This window comes from Strongylocentrotus purpuratus, unplaced genomic scaffold (genome assembly GCF_000002235.5).
Source record: "Strongylocentrotus purpuratus isolate Spur 01 unplaced genomic scaffold, Spur_5.0 spur5_scaffold_15, whole genome shotgun sequence".
Classification (NCBI taxonomy): domain Eukaryota; kingdom Metazoa; phylum Echinodermata; class Echinoidea; order Camarodonta; family Strongylocentrotidae; genus Strongylocentrotus; species Strongylocentrotus purpuratus.
Genome location: NW_022145600.1, coordinates 17,571,909 through 17,585,568, shown reverse-complemented (window position 1 = coordinate 17,585,568; position 13,660 = coordinate 17,571,909). Strand labels below are relative to the sequence as shown.

General features: G+C 37.6%; 2 protein-coding genes across 10 annotated transcripts in view; one reads left to right on the top strand and one right to left on the bottom strand.

Moving 5' to 3' along the window:
• LOC594323 (prominin-1-like) overlaps positions 1-5,016 on the top strand; it is a 61,024-nt gene extending 56,008 nt beyond the window's left edge. For all 9 annotated transcript variants that reach the window (XM_030985723.1, XM_030985722.1, XM_030985724.1 and 6 more), the window contains one exon: positions 437-5,016. In XM_030985723.1, the coding sequence (XP_030841583.1) occupies positions 437-440 (4 nt within the window). In that variant the 3' untranslated portion in view covers positions 441-5,016. The remainder of the gene's footprint in view (positions 1-436) is intronic.
• A 3,932-nt stretch (positions 5,017-8,948) lies between these two features.
• LOC105442607 (uncharacterized protein K02A2.6-like) lies at positions 8,949-12,914 on the bottom strand. Its single transcript, XM_030985975.1, has one exon. It carries the CDS (start codon positions 12,912-12,914, stop codon positions 8,949-8,951), a length of 3,966 nt encoding a protein of 1,321 aa, XP_030841835.1.
• Between the last annotated feature and the right edge of the window lie 746 nt (positions 12,915-13,660).

Genomic DNA, 13,660 nt, shown 5'->3' with positions numbered 1-13,660 from the left:
TTATCTATGTGTTGCAATATTTTCTTTAGTACATGTAGCTGTACCATTTCAATTACTTGTGCTCTCTGTATCTGTACAGGGCTATGTACTTTAGAAGAAAAAAAAATTAAAAGCTAGTAAAGTTTGCTTGACAATGTTTGCTCATGGAAATTTGTAATTTTCGTTGTTTGTCATGTCAATGAAGCATTTGATAAGGAGCATTAATTTGATATTCATACAAAATGAAACAATTCAAACCGCTTTTAATTTTTCTTTTTGAAAAGCCTAAATGAAAGTTGTACTGATAAACTTTAATTATGTTATGATAAATCTACATTTTAGTCTTCACAGTTGTGTGTTTTTTGTTTTTCTTGTTGCAAATTCATTTGTATCTCAATTTTTAATTGTATTTTTGTAAGAAAAATAACAACTCAACATCTCTGATTTTTTTCTTCAGATAAATGACAAGAAGGACTCTACGAGCCAGAACCAATTCTCACAGGAACCTTGTGAAAGTATAAGACCATTTATAGGAGAAAGTTCCTCTTCATTTATTTTCCACACATGGTAGAAAAACCAGATCAATTTAATTTTCAGAATGTTTACCTTTATACCCATAAACTTTTTTTTTCAAATCTTCATAATTTTTTTGATTTTTTGCTCAATTAATGTATTAAAAATGTTTCCTTTAATCAAGCTTGCGGGCGTGCGGGCTCAAAAGTATAACATGACAATTTTTTTACAGTTCTCTTTTTAGACAAGTTTTCCTTTAAAAACTTTAAACATAAAATGTGAAAGATTGGTGGTAAAATTGGGCATTTTACATATCTTTGAACGTTTTCCATCAAATCAGCATACAAAGTCTTTCATGAGATTTCCATGCCTGGTGAGAGGTATTTTTGTATAAGCCTTATCAAATCACTGAAGCGACATCTTCTGCAGATACATTCCCGTCCAGAACTACATGTATTTTTTATTCAAGTTCAAATAATTGTTTAACTGGAAGTAAATATGAATGTCCTTTTGGAATGTACATTGTAAATATTGGTATTTTATAACAGAAATGTTATTCTTGTTTTAAGAAAATGTTGGAGATTCATTCGCATTATAACCAACTAGTGGAGGATTGAGTAGTTGATGGATCAAATAAAGTCTTTCTAAGTGTTAAATTTGGGCTTTCACATTGTGTCGCTGTTCTGCCTTAAATAGCGGCTTGTTTTATCGAAATCAATTTCCCTACCTACATTTACTGTCGCCTACCATTCTGCGTTTGCCGCAGTGGTTAAAGGGCCGGTGGAAATGTTGCATATTTTATTCTAGCCTTATGAGATACAAACATGAACCGGAAATTACAATATTCAGAATTTTATTTTTTTCTAAAGAGATGATGTAAATATATACTATTGAGGTTGACTTTTTTGTTTTATCTGTGTAAATTTCTGTCTGTATATTGATATATGATGAGTTGATTTTTAATATTGGATCTGAGCAATGTTATGTGGAAGTCAACCTTGTGTCACCAATGGCCCCATGTTCTCCACAATATGAAATTCCTTCTAAGATTGCATCAACATTAATTTATACTTCTTCTCACTGAGTTTACGCTATTTGTGAATGTGCTGCAATATTCTGAAATGTTATATCTGGCTGAGAAACCGTCATTTGTATCGAAATTATATTTTCATTATATATCTTTCAGTAGGAACAATATACATTTTTGCAATAGTTTTTCAATAGACAATAGACATATAGGTTGAAATACAATTATAACTGAAATTTGCTGAACTGCATTTATAGTTGATGTTATTTTTTGACTAGTTTGAAATTGGTTTGGGGTAATTTTTCTTAAAGAAATGGAATACCACCATGTAGAGGCTGAATGAGTTTGAACTGCTCATCTTTGTGTCATTAACCCTTATATGCCAATTAAATAATCTTCCTGTGCCACATGGTACATATCATGGAATAGACGTACTATAGGTTTGAGGTTATTTAACTGTGTTTCTAGTGCATGATAAATCTATATCGATGTTAAAAGGGGTTACATGAAGCAAATCAAGTCCTGAAATTAGCCATTTTGGAAAGACATTGTGTTGCACAAAGCATTTCGTCCATCAATTGTTTTGTGCCAATTGGCATGTGTGGCAAACAAGCAACCATGCCTATTGGCACTGCTGGCAAGTAAAAGGACAAAATGGCTGAGAAAAAATATAGCATGGCTGCGGACACTTACGTCAAGCCCTTTTTCTTCATTTGAATCCTTTCGTGTCATAGTGGCAAATTAAATACCAACCTAGGATGTCAATGATGAACTATAATTGTCTACTACTACATTTATAAAAACTTGAAATGAAACAAATTTTTACAACAAAGAATTTCACTCTGTAAAAATCTGAAACAAACTTAAATAATAAAGGACTCGGAAATGAGGAACCCAGAGCCCTAATTGCTACCCAAAAGTTCTACATTGTAACCCTAGTGGCAAATAAAGGATCACATTTGTGTTTGTTGTTTTTTATTGGTTACATTTTTATTCATGTACATAATGTATTAATGGTTTTAATTGGTTGATTTGTGCAAATTCGTCTTCATGGCAAAGATTTATTCTCAATCTGGTAATTTATTTTGACATTCTATGCATGCATTAGAATTGTAATTTGTCAATTATTTTAATTGTCAAGGATTCTAGTTTATCATATTATGATGATTTTCAAGAAATTATTCATAAAACCTTTTTTTTTAAAGATCAGAAAGATTGAGATTGGTTATCAATTAATAATTTGTTTATATAAAAAAAACAATTCTTTGCATTTGTACATGTACATTTTTTAAATGCTTGCCTCTATTTCATATTCACTATCTAGACTTGGAAAACTGCCTAACCGCAGTTTTTCAGAAAAGCTTTTCCAATGCTTTGAAATGATTCATAAACCCACCGTGTTTGTTTTATGAAAACTCTCTAGCATAAAGTGATTTATTTTCTATTAGTATAGTGTAGTACCTTGATGAGGATTCATATTAAATGAGATATTTGTGCTTTATTATCTTTCTATGAACAGATTTTTATGGAGTGATATTTGCCGTTATAGAAAAATGTACAGGTTGAATACAAACAAAATATATTGATTATATAGCATAATTTTAGATTAGTGAGATAATAGGAAAGATGTATATATTTTTCACCATTGATATATTAGGTCTGTTTGGATAGCTGTTTATGTGAAGGAAAATAATACTTTAACACTTGTGTTCTGATTTGGAAAAAAAATAAAGAATTTTCAAAATGGAAGGGAATTTTTTTGTATAAGCAGTATGCAATTCCGATAAGGATTTGAACGTTGGACATGCAGCAGCGCCTGGAAGCTATGTAGATGTGGTTTCTGCATCAAATGATGAATATACTATATAAACAAATACCAATTTTTGGGATGTGAAGATCTTCAAAATCGTAGGAGAATTCTTTATGTAGTCTGTTGAATGAAATAAGAAAAGCTTGCAGAGAATTTTGAGAAATCAACTCCACAAAAATTTCAGTGCCCTACTGTTTTTCTTATAGGGACCAAGTGTGGATGAAATTAAGAAAAAATGAAATTGAAATCAAGTATTCATTATCCATTCAGAAATTTGTTTTTCACTGGTAAAAGTTTACAGATCTGTTTACAAAAAAAGAAATAATCATATTCAATTACAGTATTGGTAAAATACAGGAATACCAGCTTTGAAAGCTGTATATGTTATAAATTTTGCATATTACAATGGATGATGGACAACGCTTTGGAAATTACAGTGGGTTGATTTTCAAAAATCTTTTAGAAATTTAGAATGCAGTGAGTAATCGTTGAACTATTTTAGTAACCTTGAATTCTACTATTAAATTATTTGTATATACAGTATAGGACTTTCAAAGAATGACTTTCAAAGTGTACACTGAGGAGTAGCAGGAATAGAAGACTCGTTTGTTGAGATAACAAATAATGAATTATTAAACCTGTCATTGCATGCTGTGCATTTTTGTTTTAATTCTTGGAAATGCTTGAAAAGGGATGTACATAGATTTCTCTTCTATCCTTGGCAATGTTTGGTGTTCTGGACGCATACTTTCAGTATTTGTGATCTTATTCACGTTTTTTAACTCTTCTAGATATTGGTAAAATTTGAGTAATTCATGTCAAATGATATGAATGAATACAAAGTGATATTAATTACTGGATAATCAACAACAACAAAATGATTGATTATACGAAGTAAGTAATAACCTGACCATATATAGTTTCCAGAAAACATTTACAAATTTGAATTGGTCGAAAGATGTGAAAATCACAACCTTAAACATACATTCCATGAATTCAAGAAAACTCCTCATTCCCAAAATCATTATATAAAGCTCATTGGTTTTATGTATTGTGACAATGTGTACATGTCATAGTAGTCTAATGTATTGATTATTTAAGAGAAATGTTACGGTTGTATATTTTCTATGTATAAAATATTTCTTGTTTGATGGGTGCATCGTTCACAGTTGAAATACTAAGTAGACAAACATTTTCCATGTATGTTCTTTTGCATTTTAAATTTGACATGTAGCAGACATTACAAAGAATAGTCAAGAGAATTTAAACTTAATCTACCTTAACACCCACACCCCCAACAAAAAGTATATACATTATAGTTTACATAGGAAAAACATTTAAACGGAAGATATACAGAGTATTATATGATTTAAACAAATATTTTCAGTATGACTATAACATTTGGCTTTTTTAATTGATTGTCAATCATGCGGGTTCGGTATGAACGTGAATTTGAGTGGTATCTCTCACTTTCACGTGAACAGTCGCATTCATTCCCCATTAAAGCTGATGACGATGTTTTTTGAGAGGACGCTAACTTACTCTAATCTAAAGCTACAAATTATCTTTTCATGAAAAAGGGGACAAATGTGTAATTGTGATATGACAGTGCATAGTTTTATCAATTATTATCGATGGACATGTAGATCTATAATTAAATACTGCTTCTTTTTTCCCGCAAGAACAATTAACGAGTGAATGGTGTTCTCATTAATGTATCAAGTGAGGTCAGTGTGAGATCGGAGTTGATTTCGAGGTTGTGGATTTATTTTCAGCATTTGAAACCCCAAGAGAATGACTGGTTAAAAATTATGGAGATCTTTCATTGCCATCAACATGCAATTATTCATGTTTGTTCCGCAAAAAAGATTGCGTGATCTATAGAGAGAAAAGATAATGGAGGAGCTGTGAAGTACATAGTAAAGCGAGAGAGAGGGGGAATTGAGGGACTGGGGAAGGAGAACGATTGAAAGAGAGAGATCGAGAGACCAGAAACGATTAAAAGGGTAAATGGTGTCGAGAAGGTAAGAGAACGAGAGGAACAGGAAAAAGAGGGGTGCCTTGTGGAAAGGATGAATGGGAAGGAGATAATAAGCAAATAATTACCGTTGGTGAAGGTAATGACAAACTATCGTTACTTCCGAGGCGATCTGGATGTAGCTATCTTTCCGAAGCGAAGCTGAGGAAAGAACGCGTATACATTCAGATCGCCGAGGAAGTGATAGTTTGCCATCGCTTGAAACCAAAAGGTGATTATTTGCTTTATATTCCACATCGGAAACATTTCACTTCTTCGTATACAATTAAAGTGCGTTGCACTGTGTAGATAGTACTTCTATCTTCAGTAAAAGTGCGTTGCACTGTGTAGATAGTACAAAACAGTGCAACGAATTTTTCTTCTCCCATCAATGATGGGCGAACTATCTTTCATCACGTGATTTACTTTTGACCAATCGTAGAGCAAGATTCTTAGTATGTGGAATATACTATAAGGTATCACTTTAAAGAAATGAGAGGGTGCTATTTAAAAATGTAAGCGATATTAAAGTAAATTTTTTGTGGGATTATTTGCCATGTTAAAGATAAAGCTGAGTTTTGGTCATGTGATTTCATTTCATTGTGAAAGAAAACGGTGTGGAATCGATTAGAAAATGTTGATTATCTTGGTGTGTAAGGTTCTGGGGCGGTATTCTGAACCCTGTGTTATCTCTAATATTGTTGCATCTTTGAAGATAAGATAAAGTTGGTATTCTGAACATTGTTGTAACTTTTGTGTTATCTTTTGTTGTATCTTTTCTCTCATCCCATTGGCCGCGCCTGCGCTCATAATTTGGTGCGCTTGTAATTGTGCGTATTATTAATAAAGTGGCGTTTAATCCTCATTTGCATATGCGCACGAGAGATAATATTAAAAACACTTCAAACAATTCCACCAAAGTATATGCAGACATAGAAGGAGAAAGCATCAATGGGGGCACCATACCACCAAACATAATACGTACCCAACACAAACCAGACATCTGCCACATTGACAACACAAATAAGGACATTATCATCATCGAACTCACAGTCCCCTTCGAAACAAACATTGACAAAGCACATCAACGAAAACAAGACAAATACACAAAACTCACACACGACATAACATCAACAGGGTGGAAGAGCAAACTAATCTGTATTGAAATCGGTTCACGTGGACTCATAACCCCACAAAATAAATACCGCCTAAAGGAAATCCTCAAAATCACTAACTCAACTAGGTACCCGGAATCCAGGGACGAAATAGTGAAGGCCGTTCTTTCTAGTTCTTATGTTATATTCCAAGGAAGACGTGAGCCAGCATGGCAATTTGATCAATACCTTTAATTTATCAATCTATATACATTAATTTTTCATAATTTCCTGTTTATCAATGAACTTGTAACCATTCTGTACCAAAATGACAATATTTACCGTAATACGTAATTTATCTCGATTCAATTATACACTATTCATTTATGTATCATGTATGGGGGAATTTTTCCTTCCTCATCATAATGTTTTCTACTTTTCTCCTTTTCTCCTTTCTCCTTTTCTCCTTTTCACATCTTCCTTTTCCCTTTTTCTCTATCCCGGTGCTCCTTGTTATCACATATACTATTACACTGTAACTTGTATCGTTATTGTTAAAGGGATCCGGTAACTTTGTCTCAGATTCTGAAATAAAATTCTGGATTTAGCTCATGATGCAATGATAATTATAAACCTTTAGGTCAGCCAGGAACCCCATGACTTTTACAAGCCGATCGCCTGTCTGATTATCAAGATATTTATGATTGAAATTACAAATTTTGAAAACCGTTCGCCTGACGGTTTTCATAACACTACAGTCTATTGGGTAAAACGAGTATGGTAAAACCGGTCACTCAAAGATTTTTACTTTTTTGAAGCACTTCTTGATCGTTTTGAAGCGCAATTTTTTTAGGGCTTCAATATTACACCATATCACATACACTGATAACACGTAGGGCCGTGTATCTCAGATTTAACATTGTTAAACGATCCCTTTAATGTACTTTGTTATTGTATATATTGTTCATTATAACCTGCCGCCTAACCCACTGGGTTGACGGGCCTGGTTTTTGTGTGTACATGATCTCTAATAAAGACTTGATTTACTACTAAATTTCCTGTCAAGATTATATTCAATTAAAAGGTTATTAAAGATTTACATTGTTCAAGGTCAGTTTCACTTTTTAAAATATTGGACACGTGATTATGTAATGAAGATGACGTCACATTATCACAGAAGTAGGGTCGGGTGTGGATTCTGGATTCCACCATACATTATCTTCATGATTCAGACTGAAAATTATGACTATTACTTGGATCTGTAGCGACAAATGTTACAGTGCATTCATTTATAATTCACTGGTATACATATTGTGTTTTTAATCCAAAATGGCCGCTTTAGAAGTCATTGAGAGTTCGAGGATTTGGTATTACGCCATGTCCTCAGAACTGGTTTTAACTCGATTTATTATATAACGATGTTTATTCATTAGTATTTTGATCACATGACCAATTAACATAGATGTACGCGTATTTATTCATAAGTATTTAGATCACGTGCCTTATTAACATACATGTGCGCTTGTTTTGAACCAATCGCGCTGTAGTTGATTGGCGCTCTTCTGATTTTCCTGTGCGGGAATCAGTGAGCTGTTTTAATATTGGTATACACACATGCTGTTATTGTGTTGATGATTGTACCTAGAAAATTGTATCCAACGAGGATTGAACTGCTACGTCCCCGGACCATTCCCGGTGGACGTGCTCACCTATTTACATTTTGTACGTTTTGCAAGATATATTTTGACTCTCTCGATGTTCAGCATTGACGACACTTTAATTCACCAGCAGTGAGAATAGAACATTTAATATGATCTAACGTTTTTCTCACCTGCATTATTGTTTGACAACCTTTTATCATCGACTTCATATATATTGTCTCGACATTTGATTCTTCCCCAGGACCAAAATCCAATTGAAACCAGTTGAAATCTCCAACTGGTTTCAATTGGTTTCAACTGGTTTCAATTGGTTTCAATTGGTTTCAATTGGAATAGAAAATTTCCAGTTGAAACCAATTGCCGAACTGGAAATGGGTACTCATTTCCAGTTCAAACCAATAAGAAGTGCAACTGGAACCAGTAAGATAATTTTTCCAGTTACTCAATTGGTTCCTGTAGTATTATTCAGACGACAAAAGGAGAATGGACACAAAAGGGTAGTACGATTTGGTTATGTTTTACTTTCACTTCGTGTCGTCGTTTCAACGTTGCAAAATATATAGTCTTGTATAAAGACGTTATTAGATATTCCCACATCTCCCCCCAAGCTTATTATCAACAGTTCAAGAGTTCTTATTGATTTCCAAATAGTTTCAAATCCAATAAAAATCCGAAATATAATCCTGTTTAAGAGTTCACGGATATTCTCCTTAATTGTGTTCTTCGAGTCCCGAGTCCATTCCAGTTTACTATTAAACCCAAATAAACACTGTCCAAACCTTTAAAGTCTTGTTCAGTTTCAGTTCCTGCAAAGGTAATCCCAATTTTGGTATTTAAGTTTAACCCATTACATGGACAGTCGCTTTGGTGGTTTCACGAGTCGTCCAGATCGCGTTCGCGTCTCTGTCGCAGCTGTTGGTGTAGAGGCTCCCTCAGGCTGCTTCCGGTTGATCTGCTGGTTACGTTGGGAACCGGTTGAGTCGCTTTCATCAGAATCGTCAGGTCTCTCTGGATCGTTGCTCATGGATGACTCCGGCACTCTGGTCTTGGTGGGTTGACCTTGGACAGCAATCAGTGCACGGCGATTACGACGTACTGTCCCATGTTCTGTCTGGACATGGTAGGACCGTGGTTGTTGCGCTTTCTGGGTGACTTTCCCGTAGCGAGACTGATCACGGATCCACACGGAATCTCCTGGTTGTAGCTCTGGAAGCTCACGTGAGTCATGACGTCTGTTGTAGGTCATCATTTGATCTGACCTGTACTTCTCCTCTTTCTCTCTCACAGTCGTCAGGTCCGGCTGTTGTACCCGTGGCAGCAGCATGTGCGGCAAAGTAGGAACCTGAGTCTGCAATCTCCTCCCCATGAGAAGTTCACAAGGAGCTAACCCGTTTTGGAGTGGTGACGCTCGATAGCTGAGAAGGGCTAACTGGATGTCGTCGTTCTTCTTCAGCAACGCTTTCACAGTGCGAACTCCTCTTTCAGCCTCACCATTAGCTTGTGGGTATCTTGGAGAGCTGGTTGTATGGACGAATCCATACTCTTCAGCAAGCTTTCTGAAGTTCTCGTTGGCGAACTGTGGACCATTGTCTGAAACCACAAGGTCTGGAATCCCATGGACTGCAAAGATCTCCTTCAGCGAAGAAATCACTGCCATTGTTGACTGACCTTGGAGTTGTTTGACCTCAATCCACCTCGAGTAGTAGTCAACTACTATCAGGAACGATTTCCCTTTGAGTTCGAACAGGTCCATTCCAAGACGCTCCCATGGCCTTGAAGGAAAGGATGAGCTCATCAAAGGCTCGCGGACCTCTTGGCGATGGATAGCACAGGTCAAGCAGCTTGAAATCATTTCCTCCAATGATTTTGATAGACCTGGCCACCACACTGAATCTCTGGCTCTGGCTCTGCATTTGGTAATTCCCAGATGTCCTTGATGTAGCCTCTCAAGGATATCAAGTCGCAGAGCTCTCGGAATGACTATTCTCTCGTCGTAGATAAGCAAGTCCTCTACCACACTCAGGTGTCCTCTCTGCTCATAGTAGTGTTTGAGGATCGGGTTATGTGGCATGTAGTCTGGCCATCCTTGAACGCAGTAGTCTCTGATTTTTGCACATACTTCATCTGCTTTTTGTGCATTTCTGATTTCCTCAAATCTCTGCATTGTCACTGGGAGGTTGATGGCTGATGTTGATGCATATGATTCAACCTCATCTACGAAGTTGACATCATCCATTCCTGGCCTCTCTACTGGCGCTCGTGACAAGGCGTCAGCGGATGTCTGCTGTTTTCCTGGAACATACAATGTCTCTGCATCAAATCTCATCATTCTCATTCTGAAGCGTTGGAGTCGTGGAGGCATTTTCACAAGTTCTTTCGAGTTTAGAAGTGTGACCAATGGCTTGTGGTCAGTTTCCACCTCGAAATGAAGACCAAGTACATACTCGGAGAACCTCTCGCACGCCCAAGTAGCTGCCAGTGCCTCTTTTTCAATCACTGCATACCTCTGCTCAGTCTCGGTAAGCGATCGAGATGCATAGCACACTGGTCTACGATTTCCATCAGTCTGCACTTGATACAGGATTGCACCCATTCCAGTCCCGGATGCATCTGCTGCAATGACTGTTGGCAGTTCTGGATCATAATGAGCTAAGACTGCTGTCGAGACCATCATTTCTTTGATCTGTGTGAAAGATCTCTGCTGCGCTTCTCCCCAACACCACACATTGTCTTTCTTCAGGAGTTGACGAAGGGGCTCGTTGATCTCAGCTAATCCTGGGAGAAACTTTCCCACCTGGTTCACCATTCCCATGAACCTCTGTAGCTCTTTCACGCTTCGAGGAACTGGAAAATCTCGAATAGCTCTTGTTTTGCTCGGATCGACCTTGACACCAGTGTCGTCGATGAAGTGCCCTAAGAACTTCACACTCTGTTTGGAGAATTCACACTTTCCCTGATTTAGTGTGATACCTGCTTCCTGCAGACGTTGTAGAACAGCCCGTACTCTGATGTCATGTTCTGTTTGTGTTGCACCATGGACTAGCACATCATCCATGTGACAAATCACGCCGTCAAGTCCTTCGAGGATAGTGGACATCGCTCTCTGGAAGACTTCTGGCGCTGACGTTATCCCGAACGGCAATCGGTTGAAGCAAAATCTCCCAAATGGAGTGACAAAGGTTGTCAGTAGCTTTGACTCATCCTCCAATGGAATTTGCCAAAACCCGCTGTTGGCGTCCAGTTTTGTGAAGATTGTGCTCTTTCCCAGTTTTGCTAGACTTTCATCGACTGAAGACATCGGATGAATCTCTCGTTCAACTGCCTTGTTGAGAGATGTAAGGTCTACACAAATTCTCACCGAACCACTGGGCTTCAACACTGGAACCATCCCCGAACACCACTTTGTCGGCTCAGTCACTTTTGAGATCACATTTTGCTCCAACATGGACTCTAGTTCTTTCTTCACCTTCGGTAGAAGCGGATGAGGAACTTTCCTGGCTGTATACAGGCACATCGGCTTGGCATCTGAAGTTAACATGATGTGGTATGCTGTCTTCAGTTTCCCCAAACCAGTGAAAAGTTGAGGGAACTCAGCCTTGAAGTTTGCAGTTTCATCATCACAAGAATCGACTTCCTCCACTCTGCGGACTAGATTCAAGGTTCTACACGCTTTCCTACTCAGCAATGAAGACTCCTGATCTTTGACCACATAGAGAGTCTCCTTGATCTGTTTATCTCTATGCCTGAGAGTTGATGTCATTTGTCCTATTACAGTCAGGACTGTACTTCCTGGACCACGTAACCTCTTGGTTGTTGGTCTCATGATGTGTTTATTCAGCCATGGAGTGGAATCAGACAACACAGTAACGGCTGCTCCTGTGTCTAACTTGAAGTGTGTTTCATTCCCATCTACGAGGATCGATGAACTCCAGTACGTCTGATCGTTCTCGCTGACTTCACCAAGGAAGGGGACATCAATGTCATCGAAATCATCTACTTCGCTGACTCGAGCTTTCCATTTTAGCTTTGCTGCCTCTTGTTTTCCCTGTTCTGGTTGTTTGGCTTGACACACAGACTGGAAGTGGCCCATCTTTCCACATTGATGGCACTTTGCATCTTTTGCGGGACAGCTGGCACGTGCATGATTCTGCCTTCCACACCACTTACAGTTACCCTGCGGAGTTTGAGATGTTTTCTTCGAGTACGTTCCCTTGCTCTTAGGCCTTATGTAGTTTACGGCCGAGTTAGGGCTCTCACTCTCTGCACCTCCCCTCACAACAGACTTGTTTTGTTTCCGGGCTTCTGACTGTCTACTCAATTGAACTGCTTTTGAGAGAGTTAGGTCTTCTCTAGACTGTAGTTGATCAGATAGGGAGTCATCAAGCACCCCAACTACAATTCTGTCTCTTATCAAGCCCTCCTTAAGTCTATCGTAGTCACAGTCCTCTGCTAGCCTGTACAAATCATTGATAAATGTGTCCACACTTTCTCCCGGGCGTTGTGTTCGTTTGTTGAATTTTGCCCTTTCAACAATAATGTTTTTCCGTACATTGAAATACTTCTTCAATGTTGCGATCACGTCATCATACTTTGCTGTCTCCTCTTTCACATTGAGAGACACGATAATATCATCGGCACATTCACCCATAGCATAGAGTAGCGTACTAACCTGCTCACTGTCTGGCTTGGATGCGAGGCCCGATACGACGCGATATCTCTCGAACCGCCGTGACCATTTTGGCCATTGTTCTGCTTGATTTAAGCCTGCAACTTTATCAAAGCTTTCTGGCAATGGTAGACGAGAACTTTCCATGGTTCTTCACTTATACCGCTGCCACCATGTAGTATTATTCAGACGACAAAAGGAGAATGGACACAAAAGGGTAGTACGATTTGGTTATGTTTTACTTTCACTTCGTGTCGTCGTTTCAACGTTGCAAAATATATAGTCTTGTATAAAGACGTTATTAGATATTCCCACAGTTCCAGTTAGAAGTCATTTCCAGTTACCCAACTGGTTCCAGTTAGAAGTTCAACTGGAAACAATAAGATGATTTTCCTGTCACTCAATTGGTTCCAGTTAGAATTCATTTCCAGTTACCCAACTGGTTCCAGTTAGCATTAATTTCCAGTTAGAAGTCATTTCCAGTTACCCAACTGGTTCCAGTTAGAATTCATTTCCAGTTACCCAACTGGTTCCAGTTAAAATTCATTTCCAGTTACCCAATTGGTTCCAGTTATAATTCATTTCCAGTTACCCAACTGGTTCCAGTTAGAATTCATTTCCAGTTACCCAACTGGTTCCAGTTAGAATTCATGTCCAGTTACCCAATTGGTTCCAGTTAGAATTCATTTCCAGTTAGAACTCATTTCCAGTTACCCAACTGGTTCCAGTTAGAATTCATTTCCAGTTTCCCAACTGGTTCCAGTTAGAATTCATTTCCAGTTACCCAATTGGTTCCAGTTAGAATTCATTTACAGTTACCCAACTGGTTCCAGTTATAGCATTCATTTTCAGTTACCCAACTGGTTCCAGTTAGAATTCATTTCCAGTTAGAA